The 17,591-nt window shown below is 51.2% G+C and overlaps 1 protein-coding gene across 2 annotated transcripts in view; it reads right to left on the bottom strand.

Moving 5' to 3' along the window:
* Positions 1-17,591, bottom strand: part of MPL (MPL proto-oncogene, thrombopoietin receptor) — a 76,885-nt gene that overhangs the window by 56,992 nt on the left and 2,302 nt on the right. The window contains exon 2 of one of the 2 annotated variants that reach the window (XM_063939321.1): positions 14,559-14,712. In XM_063939321.1, coding sequence (XP_063795391.1) covers positions 14,559-14,712 — 154 coding nt within the window. Of the gene's footprint in view, positions 1-13,544; positions 13,647-14,558; positions 14,713-17,591 lie in introns of those variants that run through there. The other variant, XM_063939322.1, reaches the window with a different exon arrangement.

The following is a 17,591-nucleotide window of genomic DNA, read 5'->3' as shown; positions in this document are numbered from 1 at the left end:
TAGTGACCAGGTCCTATCAAAGCACTCCAGTCAGTCAGATGGGAAGGAAACAGATCCTGACTCTGATATCTCAACATCCATAATCTTTGATGGGGACTTAGCCCAATTTCTGGCGCTTTACAAACACTATTACATTATTATGTTGTCTAGACCATTTCTGCGCATCACTTCAGAGAACCTTGTGCTTTATCTGATTTATTCTTTTAGAGGAGAGCCTTTTGAGTGTGCGACCAGCCTAATGAAGGCTGAAGATCCCATTCTTCAGGATCCCCCAGCATTCAGTGATGCAATTATTAAAAGATATGGTTCCAAAGAAATTGTTTCAGGTTCCTCTAAGTCACCCGTCTTGTCTGCTGAGAGTCCACCAAATACTGTAAACTCGGCACAAGAGTCCCAGCCCGTTGTTTTGACTGCAGGATGTGCTTTTCTGACTTCTTCTTCTTCTTCTAATAATAGTACTTTGCCAGAAAGTTCAGCTCCCAAGGGTAAGAAACCTGTCTCTGATTTGAACGCAGCCTTGCTGGGTGGTACCATCAGTTCAGACAATGTTTGGGGAATTACCTTGGTCAGACCTAAAGAGCTTTGTAAAAAGAAGAAGAAGAAAAAGAAATAATTTTTGACTCTTGCCTTGATATAAAAAAAAAAAAAAAAAAAAAGATTTTTTTTTCCTTATCTTGTGTCCAGTGGCCACCGTCAGGGGGAGGGCACTGTTACAAGCTGTGGTTGCAGCTTGTTTCTGTTTTCGTGTCTGTTAGACCAGTGTGTCAGGTTTTTTTTTGTGTATCCCTTGTTTTGGATAGTCTGTATTTTGGGGTCCTTTGACCCCTCCTCAAGGGGGGGGGGTAATGTTATGAGCCACTGCTGTGGCTCATTTCCATTTTTGCATTTTGGTTATGTATTTTATGTTATACTTCTGTTCATGTTCCCCGTGGGTGTCATGGGGTGCTCGGAGCTCACCCTTAAGGAGGGGATACTGTTATGAACCACAGGTAGTGGTTCATTCCTATTTTATGTATATAAAGTTGTCTTGCATGCCAGGATTTCCTGTTGCTCTGTTTTAGAATACTCTTGTCTGCTGCCGCTGGTGAGTCTGTGTAATTGCAGCTTGTTCCCATGTGTTCAGCCTCACCTGGCTGCTAATTGCATCTTGTCAGTTTGGAGTCATGCAACAGGGCAGCTGCATGAGATTATTAATTAGGCCTCTCTGTTATATGCTGGCTGACTGCAATTCACAGATGCTGGTGATATTTCTGGGTATCTAGTCTGCTTGAGTTCTGAGCTTGTTCCTGCCAATTCCTGAGCTCCTGTGTAGCAGTGTCTGTCGAACTGCTTCCTGTGTCGATTCCTGTGTCAGTCCCTGTGTCGATTCCTATGTCTGATCCAGTGTCCTGCCGTGAGGCATTCCTGTCCTGAGGTCCAGTGCCTTTGCCTGTGCCTGGTCAAGTTTCTGGCTTCTTGGTGTCCACCGGTCTTTCGTTTGGGATTCTGCCTGTCCTCCAGTTCTAAGAGTCTGTGTCAGCAGCATTGGGAGTTCCTGTCCGTTTGCCAGTATTCGTACCGGTTCCGTGAGTAGCGGCTCTGCCGCGTCCGTCGGCCTAGGCCGCTGTATTCCATTATTATTTCTGTCACTGGTGTGTTGCAGAGGGTTCTGCTTATGCTGTCACCGCCGGTACACAAAAGTATTGTGTGGGCGTGTGGTCAGCATTTCCTTTGTTGTTCTTTTCCTTTGGCGGCAAACCGCACATACATTTAGTTTTAGGCTAGTTAGTAGCCCCTGGCTTTTGGTTGTTTCAGTAAGAGGGCCCCTTGTTATCACCCTGTCTCGGTACACTCTTTGTCTCTCATTAAGACCTGAGGGGGCATCGAAGTTGGGCAGACGTAATCCGCCCTTCAAACGCGGCTGCCATGGGCTCAAGCAACCATAGTCTCGCAAGAGTGTACTGACAGCACGGGCGAGACAACGGAGATAGGGCACCAGGGGCTATTCCCTTTCCATTCCCCTTTCCCAGCATTACGTTCCAGTGCTCCGGTCCTTGCAATAAGATCTCCTCAGACCAGAGTGCTGGAATCATAACATTATCACCAGCCATACCACAAAAAAGAAATAAAACTTTTTTCTTTTTTGGCCCAGTCCAGTGTCTAGTCTAGAATCCAGTCTTGTGCAGAATCCAGTCCGGTGTTTAGAATCCAGTCCAGTGTTTAGAATCCAGTCCGGTGTTTAGAATCCAGTCCGGTGTTTAGAATCCAGTCCGGTGTTTAAAAAAAAAAAATTAGTCTTGTTTTGTCTAGTTTAAAAATTCAGTCTTGCCTTGTTTAGTCTTGCCTTGTCTAGTCTTGCCTTGTCTAGTCTTGCCTTGTCTTGTCTAGTTTTAAATCCTCCTATGTCTACTATGCAAGCCCTGCAGGCATCTCTCTCAGCCCTGAACTCTGCTATCAGTGCTTTGAGACCAGAGCGACTAGAAGTTTTGCAGCAATCCTTAAAGCAACTGCAAAACCTTCTGACTAAAATCTTGCTCATCTTGCCAGAAGTCGTTGAGAGTACATCTATCTCTAAAGAGACTCTTGTTCACAGTATGGTGACAAGAGAATCCTCTGGTTTAATTGAAGAGAAAAGGTTTAAAAGTTTTCTGCGGCCCAGGCTCTCAGAAGAGGAGCGTCTGCGTCGCAGAAACTTACACTTATGCCTATATTGTGGGGGTTTAGGCCACTATCTGCAGACCTGTGAGTTGCGCAAGCCAAAGTGTGGTGACGAGTCTTGCCCTCTGGCCAAGTTGAGTCAGGATACAAGACCTACTCCTGTCTCTACTGTGGCAGAGGTACTTGTCACACAACCCACACTAAAAAGATCTCTGTGCTATAATTGGGGTCCTTGGGCAAGGTAGCCCCATTATAGATTTAGGAATCAAAAGAGAATGTTTCTCTCCTCTCTTGAGGTTCCTGTTGAAGCAGAGTTGCAAGCCCCTGGAGTGGTGCCCGATGCCCAGGTTCCTGGAGTGGTGCCCGATGCCCAGGTTCCTGGAGTGGTGCCCGATGCCCAGGTTCCTGGAGTGGTGCCCGATGCCCAGGGTCCTGGAGTGGTGCCCGTTGCCCAGGGTCCTGGAGTGGTGCCCGTTGCCCAGGGTCCTGGAGTGGTGCCCGTTGCCCAGGGTCCTGGAGTGGTGCCCGTTGCCCAGGGTCCTGGAGTGGTTCCCGTTGCCCAGGGTCCTGGAGTGGTGCCCGTTGCCCAGGGTCCTGGAGTGGTGCCCGATGCCCAGAGTGCTGGAGCGGTACCCGATGCCCAGAGTGCTGGAGCGGTACCCGATGCCCAGAGTGCTGGAGCGGTACCCGATGCCCAGAGTGCTGGGGCGGTACCCGATGCCCAGAGTGCTGGAGCGGTACCCGATGCTCTAGCTTATAGAGGGACATCAAATATTTTAGCTCAGGTTTCCATACCAGAAGGGGTCTCAGAAGCTGTTACCCCAGGTAGGGACTTGAAAAGCGCAACCCCAGAAAGGGTATCTGAAACCATAGTTCTAGAAGGGAACTCGAGAAGCAAAACCCCAGAAGGGATCTTTGAAGTAATATCCCCAAGTGGGGTCTCGAGAGACGCAGCCTCTAAGAAGGGTCTAGAGGTCGCTTCCCCAGGAAAGAACTTAAGAGGTGTAGCATTAGTGAAGGTGCTGAAGGTTATAGCTTCAGCAAAAGTTCCAGAAGTCATAGTCCCGGGAGAAGTTTCGATAATTATCGACTCAGAGAGGGAGGCCGATGGCTCGGTCCAAGTTGGGGAGGCCGACGGCTCGATCCCAGTAAAAGAATCGGAGGCCACTGCCCCAGCGGGGTTCCCGGAGGCCACTGCCCCAGCGGGGTTCCCGGAGGCCACTGCCCCAGCGGGGTTCCCGGAGGCCACTGCCCCAGCGGGTTCCCGGAGGCCACTGCCCCAGCGGCCACTGCCCCGGGTGGGGTTCAGAAAGTCACTGCCCCGGGTGGGGTTCAGAAAGTCACTGCCCCGGGTGGGGTTCAGAAAGTCACTGCCCCGGGAGGGGTTCAGAAAGTCACTGCCCCGGGTGGGGTTCAGAGAGTCTCAGCCTCGAGTAAGGTCAATAGTGACCAGGTCCCAGCAAAGCACTCCAGTCAGTCAGATGGGAAGGAAACAGATCCTGACTCTGATATCTCAACATCCATAATCTTTGATGGGGAGTTAGCCCAATTTCTGGAGCTTTACAAACACTATTACATTATTATGTTGTCTAGACCATTTCTGGGCATCACTTCAGAGAACCTTGTGCTTTATCTGATTTATTCTTTTAGAGGAGAGCCTTTTGAGTGGGCGACCAGCCTAATGAAAGCTGAAGATCCCATTCTTCAGGATCCCCCAGCATTCAGTGATGCAATTATTAAAAGATATGGTTCCAAAGAAATTGTTTCAGGTTCCTCTAAGTCACCCGTCTTGTCTGCTGAGAGTCCACCAAATACTGTAAACTCGGCACAAGAGTCCCAGCCCGTTGTTTTGACTGCAGGATGTGCTTTTCTGACTTCTTCTTCTAATAATAATAGTACTTTGCCAGAAAGTTCAGCTCCCAAGGGTAAGAAACCTGTCTCTGATTTGAACGCAGCCTTGCAGGGTGGTACCATCAGTTCAGACAATGTTTGGGGAATTACCTTGGTCAGACCTAAAGAGCTTTGTAAAAAGAAGAAGAAGAAAAAGAAATAATTTTTGACTCTTGCCTTGATATAAAAAAAAAAAAAAGATTTTTTTTTCCCCTTATCTTGTGTCCAGTGGCCACCGTCAGGGGGAGGGCACTGTTACAAGCTGTGGTTGCAGCTTGTTTCTGTTTTCGTGTCTGTTAGACCAGTGTGTCAGGTTTTTTTTTGTGTATCCCTTGTTTTGGATAGTCTGTATTTTGGGGTCCTTTGACCCCTCCTCAAGGGGGGGGTAATGTTATGAGCCACTGCTGTGGCTCATTTCCATTTTTGCATTTTGGTTATGTATTTTATGTTATACTTCTGTTCATGTTCCCCATGGGTGTCATGGGGTGCTCGGAGCTCACCCTTAAGGAGGGGATACTGTTATGAACCACAGGTAGTGGTTCATTCCTATTTTATGTTTATAAAGTTGTCTTGCATGCCAGGATTTCCTGTTGCTCTGTTTTAGAATACTCTTGTCTGCTGCCGCTGGTGAGTTTGTGTAATTGCAGCTTGTTCCCATGTGTTCAGCCTCACCTGGCTGCTAATTGCATCTTGTCAGTTTGGAGTCATGCAACAGGGCAGCTGCATGAGATTATTAATTAGGCCTCTCTGTTATATGCTGGCTGACTGCAATTCACAGACGCTGGTGATATTTCTGGGTATCTAGTCTGCTTGAGTTCTGAGCTTGTTCCTGCCAATTCCTGAGCTCCTGTGTAGCAGTGTCTGTCGAACTGCTTCCTGTGTCGATTCCTGTGTCAGTCCCTGTGTCGATTCCTATGTCTGATCCCGTGTCCTGCCGTGAGGCATTCCTGTCCTGAGGTCCAGTGCCTTTGCCTGTGCCTGGTCAAGTTTCTGGCTTCTTGGTGTCCACCGGTCTTTCGTTTGGGATTCTGCCTGTCCTCCAGTTCTAAGAGTCTGTGTCAGCAGCATTGGGAGTTCCTGTCCGTTTGCCAGTATTCGTACCGGTTCCGTGAGTAGCGGCTCTGCCGCGTCCGTCGGCCTAGGCCGCTGTATTCCATTATTATTTCTGTCACTGGTGTGTTGCAGAGGGTTCTGCTTATGCTGTCACCGCCGGTACACAAAAGTATTGTGTGGGCGTGTGGTCAGCATTTCCTTTGTTGTTCTTTTCCTTTGGCGGCAAACCGCACATACATTTAGTTTTAGGCTGGTTAGTAGCCCCTGGCTTTTGGTTGTTTCAGTAAGAGGGCCCCTTGTTATCACCCTGTCTCGGTACACTCTTTGTCTCTCATTAAGACCTGAGGGGGCATCGAAGTTGGGCAGACGTAATCCGCCCTTCAAACGCGGCTGCCATGGGCTCAAGCAACGATAGTCTCGCAAGAGTGTACTGACAGCACGGGCGAGACAACGGAGATAGGGCGCCAGGGGCTATTCCCTTTCCATTCCCCTTTCCCAGCATTACGTTCCAGTGCTCCGGTCCTTGCAATAAGATCTCCTCAGACCAGAGTGCTGGAATCATAACATGTCCGTGGTTAAGTGGACATTGGGTACAACTGCATTTTTTAGGACACTGGTGACTCTTTTTCTGACGTCTGTGTACATTTTCGGTATCGCCTGCCTAGAGAAATGGAACCTAGATGGTATTTGGTACCGGGGACACAGTACCTCAATCAAGTCTCTAGTTGCCTCTGAATTAACGGTGGATACCGGAACCACGTTTCTCACCGCCCAGGCTGCCAAGGCCTGAGTTATCTCCTTTGCAGTAGGATGACTGCTGTGATATTTCATCTTCCTCGCAAAGGACTGTTGGACAGTCAATTGCTTACTGGAAGTAGTACAAGTGGTCGTCCGACTTCCCCTCTGGGATGACGATCGACTCCCAGCAGCAACAACAGCAGCGCCAGCAGCAGTAGGCGTTACACTCAAGGATGTATCGGAGGAATCCCAGGCAGGAGAGGACTCGTCAGACTTGCCAGTGACATGGCCTGCAGGACTATTGGCTTTCCTGGGTAAGGAGGAAATTGACACTGAGGGAGTTGGTGGTGTGGTTTGCAGGAGCTTGGTTACAAGAGAAAGGGATTTAGTGGTCAGTGGACTGCTTCCGCTGTCATCCAAAGTTATTGAACTTGTCACTGACTTATGATGAATGCGCTGCAGGTGACGTATAAGGGAGGATGTTCCGAGGTGGTTAACGTCCTTACCCCTACTTATTACAGCTTGACAAAGGCAACACACGGCTTGACACCTGTTGTCTGCATTTGTGTTGAACTAATTCCACACCGAAGAGCTAATTTTTTTTGTATTTTGACCAGGCATGTCAATGGCCATATTCGTCCCACGGACAACAGGTGTCTCCCCGGGTGCCTGACTTAAACAAACCACCTCACCATCAGAATCCTCCTTGTCAATTTCCTCCCCAGCGCCAGCAACACCAATATCCTCATCCTGGTGTACTTCAACAGTGACATCTTCAATTTCACTATCAGGAACTGGACTGCGGGTGCTCCTTCCAGCACTTGCAGGGGGCGTGCAAATGGTGGAAGGCGCAAGCTCTTCCCGTCCAGTGTTGGGAAGGTCAGGCATCGCAACCGACACAATTGGACTCTCCTTGGGTATTTGTGATTTAGAAGAACGCACAGTTCTTTGCTGTGCTTTTGCCAGCTTAAGTCTTTTAATTTTTCTAGCGAGAGGATGAGTGCTTCCATCCTCATGTGAATCTGAACCACTAGCCATGAACATAGGCCAGGGCCTCAGCCGTTCCTTGCCACTCCGTGTCGTAAATGGCATATTGGCAAGTTTACGCTTCTCATCAGACGCTTTCAATTTTGATTTTTGGGTCATTTTACTGAACTTTTGTTTTTTGGATTTTACATGCTCTCTACTATGACATTGGGCTTCGGCCTTGGCAGACGACGTTGATGGAATTTCATCGTCTCGGCCATGACTAGTGGCAGCAGCTTCAGCACGAGGTGGAAGTGGATCTTGATCTTTACCTATTTTAACCTCCACATTTTTGTTCTCCATTTTTTAATGTGTGGAATTATATGCCAGTATCAATAGCAATGGCCTACTACTACATATACTGCGCATAACTAAAATGCACCACAGGTATAGAATGTAGATGGATAGTATACTTGACAACACAGAGGTAGGTACAGCAGTGGCCTTCTGTACCGTACTGCTATATATACTGGTGGTCACTGTGTCAGCAAACTGCACAACTGAAATGCAACACAGGTATAGAATAATGTAGATGGATAGTATACTTAATGACGACACATAGGTAGGTACAGCAGTGGCCTTCCGTACCGTACTGCTATATATATTGGTGGTCACTGTGTCAGCAAAACTCTGCACTGTACTCCTCCTATATAATATTATACTGGTGGTCCCGACTCCCCAGTCCCCACAATAAAGCAGCACACTGAGCACAGATATGGAGTGTTTTTCAGGCATACAACGTATACTGGTGGTCACTGTCAGCAAAACTCTGCACTGTACTCCTGCTATATAATACAGCTGCTCCCCAGTCCCCACAATTAAGCAATGTGAGCACAGATATATGCAGCACACTGAGCACAGATATGGAGTGTTTTTTTCAGGCAGAGAATGGATAAAACTGGTGGTCACTGATCAGCAAAACTCTGCACTGTACTCCTCCTATATTAATATAAAGCTGCTCCCCAGTCCCCACAATGATATAAGCAAGCACAAATATTTGCATCAACTCAATGAATAAACGGAGAGGACGCCAGCCACGTCCTCTCCCTAACATTTCCAATGCACGAGTGAAAATGGCAGCAACGCGTGGCTGCTTATATAGAATCCGAATCTCGCGAGAATCCGACAGCGGGATGATGACGTTCGGGCGCGCTCGGGTTAACCGAGCCATACGGGAGAATCCGAGTATGGCTCGGACCCGTGCAAAAAGGGTGAAGTTCGGGGGGGTTCGGTTTCCGAGAAACCGAACCCGCTCATCACTAGTTTATTCAGGCATGTGTAATTATAGGAAGTCAGACTTTCCAAATAATCCGTTACAATTTAAGGTAGCTCAGCTCATCACCGAAATATTATAATAACCTTATACTGTACATGGGCGTAGCCAGTGATGGACTGGGGCCTTAATACAGCCCTGGCATTCGAGAACGCGCGCATCGCGGGGGGTGTGCTGCATGATGTATGGGGGCGTGCCGTGAGTCATGGGGGCATGGGCTCGTGGCACGCCCCCATTACCATGGCGACTGTTGCTGGGGGCAGGGGCGCGCCGCGAATCCAGGGGCGTGGAATCGCGGCACGTCCCCATTTCCATGGAGACCATGGAACCAGATAGCTGGAGGCTGCGCTGCGCGTGGCCTTCCCGGCTCTCTGAGTGACCGGTTCGGCCCACCTGCCCATCGGCCCTTCTGGCATGTTAGCCTACAGAAGCCTTTGGGTTTCTTTCCGCAGGTGCTGTGAGAAGGATCTGATCGGATCCCTCTGTGCATGCTCAGAAGACTTCCGGGTCATAAACCTTATCGGGAGAGCTGCCCTTTGCAATACTATGTAAGTACATGTGTGGCGGGATGTACCACAAGAGGTTGGCACTTCCCGCCCACTCTCAGTAACGCTCCACACTGATAAGACTCATCTCCCACACTCCTGTCTCACACTCACAGACACGGCAGAGCTAATCAGTCATCCCAGGACTGTCTGAGAGGAGGAGTCACCATGTTTCAGCCTTTGTGAAGCTGGGGGGGGGGACTGAGAAGTTTAGGGATGTCCAGGAAAGGACAGTGGGCTTGACTCACATGTAGGGAGGCCAATCCCGGGATGGGGATCGGCGGGATCCCTGGATTTTGGCCCAAAAATGCCGGGATTTGAATCCCGGGATTGGAGCCTCCAATCCCGGGATTAACGGGATTAGGGTGCGCATGCGTAGTTTTGCCGGACTGAGCACTATAGCACAGCGCTGCCCGGCTGTCAGCGAGATAGTTACAGCAGCCATGGACACACACACACACACTGACTACACTGGCGGCATTTCAAATGTAGCGCCGGCCGCCAGCCAATTAGAGCTGGCCGACCGGCAGCCAATCAGGGAAGTGGCAGCAGCCGTGGCTCCTGATTGGCTGCCGGACTGCCAGTTCTGACTGGCTGGCGGCCAGCGCTACATTTGAAATGACGCAAACGCGGTCAGTGTATGTGTGTGTCCATGTCTTCTGCCCGCCTAAGAAGAGTAATATTTACTTATCGCTACCTACACCCACCCTCCCTCACTGCTCCTGACATCCTCCATGCTCGCTACACCCACCTTCCCTTCCTGCTCCTTACATGCTCCCTACACCCACCCTCCCTGCTCCTTACACCCACCCTCCCACGGCTCCCTACACCCACCCTCCCTTCCTGCTCCTTACATGCTCCCTACACCCACTCCTCCTTGCTGCCTACACCCACCCTCCCTCACTGCTCCTGACATTCTCCCTGCTCGCTACACCCACCTTCCCTTCCTGCTCCTTACATGCTCCCTACACCCACCCTCCCGCTGCTCCAGACCTCCTCCCTCCCTCACTGCTCCTGACATCCTCCCTGCTCGCTACACCCACCATCCCTTCCTGCTCCTTACATGCTCCCTACACCCACCCTCCCGCTGCTCCCTACACCCACCCTCCCGCGGCTCCCTACACCCACCCTCCCGCGGCTCCCTACACCCACCCTCCCGCGGCTCCCTACACCCACCCTCCCGCTGCTCCCTACACCCACCCTCCCTTCCTGCTCCTTACATGCTCCCTACACCCACCCTCCCGCTGCTCCCTACACCCACCCTCCCTTCCTGCTCCCTACACCCACCCTCCCGCTGCTCCCTACACCCACCCTCCCGCTGCTCCCTACACACACCCTCCCTTCCTGCTCCTTACATGCTCCCTACACCCACCCTCCCTTCCTGCTCCTTACATGCTCCCTACACCCACCCTCCCTTCCTGCTACTTACATGCTCCCTACACCCACCCTCCCGCTGCTTCCTACACCCACCCTCCCTTCCTGCTCCTTACATGCTCCCTACACCCACCCTCCCGCTGCTCCCTACACCCACCCTCCCGCTGCTATCTACACCCACCCTCCCTTCCTGCTCCTTACATGCTCCCTACACCCACCCTCCCTTGCTGCCTACACCCACCCTCCCTCACTGCTCCTGACATCCTCCCTGCTCGCTACACCCACCTTCCCTTCCTGCTCCTTACATGCTCCCTACACCCACCCTCCCGCTGCTCCAGACCTCCTCCCTCCCTCACTGCTCCTGACATCCTCCCTGCTCGCTACACCCACCTTCCCTTCCTGCTCCTTACATGCTCCCTACACCCACCCTCCCGCGGCTCCCTACACCCACCCTCCCGCGGCTCCCTACACCCACCCTCCCGCTGCTCCCTACACCCACCCTCCCGCTGCTCCCTACACCCACCCTCCCTTCCTGCTCCTTACATGCTCCCTACACCCACCCTCCCTTCCTGCTCCTTACATGCTCCCTACACCCACCCTCCCGCTGCTCCCTACACCCACCCTCCCTTCCTGCTCCTTACATGCTCCCTACACCCACCCTCCCACTGCTCCCTACACCCACCCTCCCTTCCTGCTCCTTACATGCTCCCTACACCCACCCTCCCGCTGCTCCCTACACCCACCCTCCCGCTGCTCCCTACACCCACCCTCCCTTCCTGCTCCTTACATGCTCCCTACACCCACCCTCCCGCTGCTCCCTACACCCACCCTCCCGCTGCTATCTACACCCACCCTCCCTTCCTGCTCCTTACATGCTCCCTACACCCACCCTCCCTTGCTGCCTACACCCACCCTCCCTCACTGCTCCTGACATCCTCCCTGCTCGCTACACCCACCTTCCCTTCCTGCTCCTTACATGCTCCCTACACCCCCCCTACCGCTGCTCCAGACCTCCTCCCTCCCTCACTGCTCCTGACATCCTCCCTGCTCGCTACACCCACCTTCCCTTCCTGCTCCTTACATGCTCCCTACACCCACCCTCCCGCGGCTCCCTACACCCACCCTCCCGCGGCTCCCTACACCCACCCTCCCTTCCTGCTCCTTACATGCTCCCTACACCCACCCTCCCTTGCTGCCTACACCCACCCTCCCTTGCTGCCTACACCCACCCTCCCTTCCTGCTCCTTACATGCTCCCTACACCCACCCTCCCTTCCTGCTCCTTACATGCTCCCTACACCCACCCTCCCTTCCTGCTCCTTACATGCTCCCTACACCCACCCTCCCGCTGCTCCGTACACCCACCCTCCCGCTGCTCCCTACACCCACCCTCCCTTCCTGCTCCTTACATGCTCCCTACACCCACCCTCCCTTCCTGCTCCTTACATGCTCCCTACACCCACTCTCCCGCTGCTCCCTACACCCACTCTCCCGCTGCTCCCTACACCCACCCTCCCTTCCTGCTCCTTACATGCTCCCTACACCCACCCTCCCGCTGCTCCCTACACCCACCCTCCCTGCTCCTTACATGCTCCCTACACCCACCCTCCCACTGCTCCCTACACCCACCCTCCCTGCTCCTTACATGCTCCCTACACCCACCCTCCCACGGCTCCCTACACCCACCCTCCCACTGCTCCCTATACCCACTCTCCCGCTGCTCCCTTCACCCACCCTCCCTTCCTACTCCTTACATGCTCCCTACATCCACCCTCCCTTGCTGCCCTCCACATATACTCTCCCTGCTCCCTACACTGATCCCTACTGCAATCCCGGGATCCCGGGATTGAAAAATTGCCCCGGGATTGGCATCCCTAATTGACAGTCTGCAGCCGCTTTGGGGAGGAGGCGGCGGCGGCCGTCCTTTCCCTAAATGGAGGTGAGTTTGCCTCCATTTTGGGAGAGTGCTGAGGCCAGGATCTCAAAGATGGAGATTTCCTGTCCTCGTGGTCGTAGCTGCGTGGGGGTGGATGGATTGTGTGACCTCATGGGTCATGCAGCCGGCCGATGGAAATGCAAGTGATCAGATGCTGCATACAAGGGCGCAGCACTGGATCACTAATGCAAGCAGTAGGCATCTCCTTATATCAGACGCCTCCTGCTGCATTACCATATTTGTGCGTCGAGGCGATGCCCCCTCCAACCACATATACATTAGGCCCTGTGTGCCTAAATGAAGATCTCTACTCAAAATGGAATGTCCTGCATTAGGAAGTATCCCCCTCAGGCAGGAGCTGGTTGGTGCCTGCCAATGGTGCAAGTATGCGGGTACGATTGGGTACAGTACCCTTAAGAATTTGACAGTGGGTACACAGCACCACCTGCCACACACTTTGCCATTTCCACAATTATAATGTGCCACAAAGCAACAAGACCATGGTGCTTGGCAGCATGACGGCTCCTCCCACTTTGTCAGGGTTACTGGGAATGCGACAGTGGCTGTATTTTCCTGTTATAATGGAGGCATTACTATATATTGTTATTAAATTGGGGGCATTACTATATATTTCTATTATACTGGGGGCATTACTATATATTTCTATTATACTGGAGGCATTACTATATATTTCTATTATACTGGAGGCATTACTGTATACGGAGTCCACGCGAGCGCGTCGCGGGACCTCCGGCGGAAGTAGCCCCCAGACCGTCAGGGGAAGTACCCGCGGCAGCAGGTAGCCGGGCAGGGCTGAGGGACTGGCGGTGGCCCAGCGCGGAAGATACCACCGAAGCCGCACCAGACCCGGTGACTAGGTAGCGAGCAGGGGGGTGCGTCCATCTGCGTGGGCGAGCGGCCATTAGGAGAAGAATAAAAAAGGGGATAGTGAGGGAATAAGAGAAAGAAGGGAGAATAAAGAGGCTATAGAATAGATAGGAATTAGTGAAAGAATAAAGCAGAGTGGAGAAAGAGGATTTTGGAGATACAAAATTAATCAAAGAGCTACTCACAGGAGCAGAGGTCCTTCTGCTGGAAAATCCTGAGAGAAAGAGGCAGAAAGCATATCCTGTCTCACACAAAATGTCTGCTAGCTCCTCCCTACACTCCCACTATTCTAATTAAGACCAACCCCCCAAGCCTATTAACTGTTAAGTAACCTAAACATTGTGTAAAGCCCATGCAATCCTAACAGCCTAGAATTTTACGCTCGCTTGCGCTATTCGCACGCGCTCTTCATTTCTATTATACTGGGGGTATCACTATATATTTCTATCATACTGGAGACATTACTATATATTTTTAGCCTTGCCTCCAGATTCCCCCCCAAAAAGGGTCTGTGTCGTGTGGCCACGCCACTAGTGTCATGTAGCCACTCCTACTAGCAGGATGCGGACACGCCCCCCTAACAACACAGGACCACGCCCGTTTTTTTGGCACTCAGTACCACTAAGAAAATATTTCTACTTGCACCACTGGTGCCCGCCCCCTGTGGGGCACAATGTGAACTGGAAGCACTACAATGTGGCATACTTGCCTACCTGCCCCTCTCCATGAGGGAGAAAATGCTCTGTTCCTGGACTTTCCTGGTAATGTATGATTGCCATCACCTGTGGTGAAACACCTTTCTTATCAATTACCTAGCTCACCATAGGTGATGGCAATCATACATTACCAGGAAAGTCCAGGAACAGAGCATTTTCTCCCTCATGGAGAGGGTCAGGGAGGCAAGTATGCAATGTGGCATACTGTGAACTGAAGGGGGGGATATAATATGGCATATTATTAACTGATCGCACTGTGTAGTATAATAGGAACTAGGGCACTTCTGTGGGGCATAAAATAAACTGGGGCAATATTACTGTATGGATCATCAGATTAACTAGGCCATTATGTCTCTCTAGAAGCATTAGGGAGAGACCCCCTGCAATGTTGCTATAGGGCTAACAAAGTACTGGCTACACCCCTGACATTATAAATCATTTATTTCTAATAATAGCCTAATATTTAAGTTACTTAATACTTACTGCTCATAGGAGTAATAAAAACCATAGGTTACATGACGGTCTCCAGCGTCATCTCCAGCCAGTAGCTCCTCGGAGTCACAGTAACATGTGACTGTTTTTAAGTTTCTGGAAAAGCAATGAGGGACCCCCTGGTCCTCCGATAACAGGAGAAGGTCTGCAAGACATGAAACCTGTCACCATGATGATGATGATGATAATAAATAATGTGCCTGTATATTATTTTCCCTTGCTCCGGTTTCTAAGGGAGGTGTATCAAGCCTTGGAGAGAGATGAGTAGATAGTGATACCCAAAGCAAGCAATCATCTTATGTCAATTCCAACACTGTACTAGATAAATGACAGCAAGAAGCTGAATATTGACTTTGGGAAGATTATCCAATGTATCTCTCTCCAAGGCTTGACGCATCTCCCAGGTGACATCCAACACACATGAGAAGGAAGCACGAGCAAAGATTTTAACAGGGTAAAAACAAAGTTGGTGTCTGACACTATGTGGATGAGAATGAGAAAAAAAACTGACTTTTGGGTCTATTCATGAAGTAGTGATAAGAGTGGAGAAGTGAGTCAGTGGCAACCAATCAGCTGCTCTGTACAATTGTATAGTATGCAAATTATAAATGTTACTTCAACACTGATTGGTTCCCATGGGCAACTTCTAGGGTTGCCGGTTCCGGTATCAATGGTCGACCATGTTATGGTCGACAGTCACGGTTGACATGGACAAATGGTCAACACATGAAAATGGTCGACACATGAAAAGGTCGACATGAGTTTTGTTTTTTGTTTTTTTGGGTGTCGTCTTCTGCGTAAAGTGACAGGGAACCCCAATTAGTGAACTGTGTCCCCTCGCATGGCTCGCTTCGCTCGTCATGATTCGGGCGTGGTGCCTCGCTCCGCTACCGCTGCGCTTGGCACAGGTTACCGTTCCCAATCGTAGTCCACATGTATCGTAAAGTATGGAATAGTTCCACAAACGATTTTTTTTTTAAACTCATGCCCATCTTTTCATGTGTCGACCTTTCATGTGTCAACCATTGTCATGTGTCGACCATGTGTCCACGTCGACCACGGCAATGTCGACCAATAGTGGTCGAATTAATGACTGTCAACCATAACATGGTCGACCATCCAAACGGATACCAGGGTTGCCACCTCTCCCGGATTTCCGGGATTCTCCAGGATTTGGTGGCAACCCTACAGGAGTCTTTTCCCTTCACCCTGATTCCGGGATTCTCCCGGAATAAGGGGACCCTGGGAGCACCAGCAGTGCAGCCGAGAAACTCAGTGAACTACAGTGACTTGTTTGCGAGATGATGACATCAAATCTCGCGAGACTGTGTTCAGCCCAGCGGCTCCCTGCCCACGCCAGGGATGTGATGCCCCGCAAACACAGTGGAGGCAATGAGGGAGGCTCTGAGCTCTGAATGAAGTGCAGCTCCAGGGACAGAGGCAGAGACCGCTACTACGGCATGAAGGATGTGGAATCCGGACGGGGGCAGCCGAGTGCTGCTGAACTCCAACCGAGGGGACGGCTTGCTGCTGCTGGGGACAAGTGAAGCGGCCAGGGGCGCAGTGGGGACCGGGGGAGGTGTTCAGGAGATCCGCAGGGGGAAGCAAGGGGCTCGCATGAGCTTATTGGGAAAGATACTGTCGTATAACAGCAGCCAGAGCTGCCGGAGGAACGTCAAGTACAGGTGGCTGCAGAAATATCTGTACAACGTGCTGGAGAGTGGAGAGACCCCGAGGCTGGGCTTTCGTCTACCACGTATTTGTGTGAGTAACCACAATCACTCTCTGGTGGCTTTACCGCTGAGTTACCGTATGATGGAAGCCGGTGTATTCCTGACTGGTGTGCTATTATATTATATATATTATATTATATAGTAAGGTGCTAGAGTCCATGTAAGCATTGCATAGGCTGTGCCATTCAGTTGCTGTATAACCTTTAGGTAGAATGTCATTTGATGAGCTGGGATGCACGGGTGTAGTATGTTATGCCGGCGGTCGAGACCCCGGCGCCGGGATCCCAACTGCCGGCATACCGGCAGCATGGTGAGCGCAAAAGAGCCCCTTGCGGGCTCGGTGCGCTTGCCACGCTACGGGCACACGCCCCGCCATTTATTCTCCCTCCAGGGGGGTCGTGGACCCTCCCAAGAGGGAGAAAAGTTGTCAGTATGCTGACTGTTGGGATTCCGGCGCCGGTATACTGAGTGCCGGGATCCCAACAGCCGGCATATCAAATACCACCCCTACACCGTGTATTTCTAATAAAATCCATATTTACTATTTTACAAATATGGTACATCATTTTATTTACATGAACATTGCTTGGTGTTTGGTGTTGGGGGTGGTTGAGATTAGGGGGGGGGGGAGTGGATCTCCAGGAATCGATGATGCATGGGGTGGCAACCCTAGCAACTTCTCCAGTGGCTCACTTCTCCACCCTTATCACCGCTTCATGAATTGACAAAAAATATTTGTTGTGTTATATAATAAAGCTACATACGCACTGGCATTTGCAATACTTATGTCAAATCACATGTAGAAATACAGATTTAGATTTTATTTTTTATAAGAATGCCCATGTTCCTTTCAGTACCATATGAATGGTGATCGTTCCATTCAGTAATTTAGTTGGCTTGTTTGAAGTGGCGTACCAAGGAGGGGGACAGGCTCAAAAGTGAAGTCCCCGACTCCTGCTCCACTGAGTCCCATAGGCTCCTGCGTAGGCGGGGCTAGTTCTGTGATACAGGGGTGTGGGATCAGTACGAGATCCCGGCAGTCGGAATACCGACACCGAGATCCCGACCGGCACAATCCCGACGGGGGCGAGCGCAACACAGCGGCACACTAATTTATTCTCCCTCTATGGGTGTCGTGGACACAGAGGGAGAATATGTCGGGATTGTGCCGGTCGGGATCCCGGTGTTGGTTTTCCGACCGCCAGGATCCCGTCCGGCGGGATCTTGTCCGCATCCCAGGGGAGTGGGACATCACAACGTCATAACTTCTCATCTCCCAGGGGAACACCTG

The sequence above is a fragment of the Pseudophryne corroboree genome, chromosome 9 (assembly GCF_028390025.1).
Source record: "Pseudophryne corroboree isolate aPseCor3 chromosome 9, aPseCor3.hap2, whole genome shotgun sequence".
Classification (NCBI taxonomy): domain Eukaryota; kingdom Metazoa; phylum Chordata; class Amphibia; order Anura; family Myobatrachidae; genus Pseudophryne; species Pseudophryne corroboree.
This window is presented reverse-complemented; position numbering and strand designations above follow the sequence as displayed.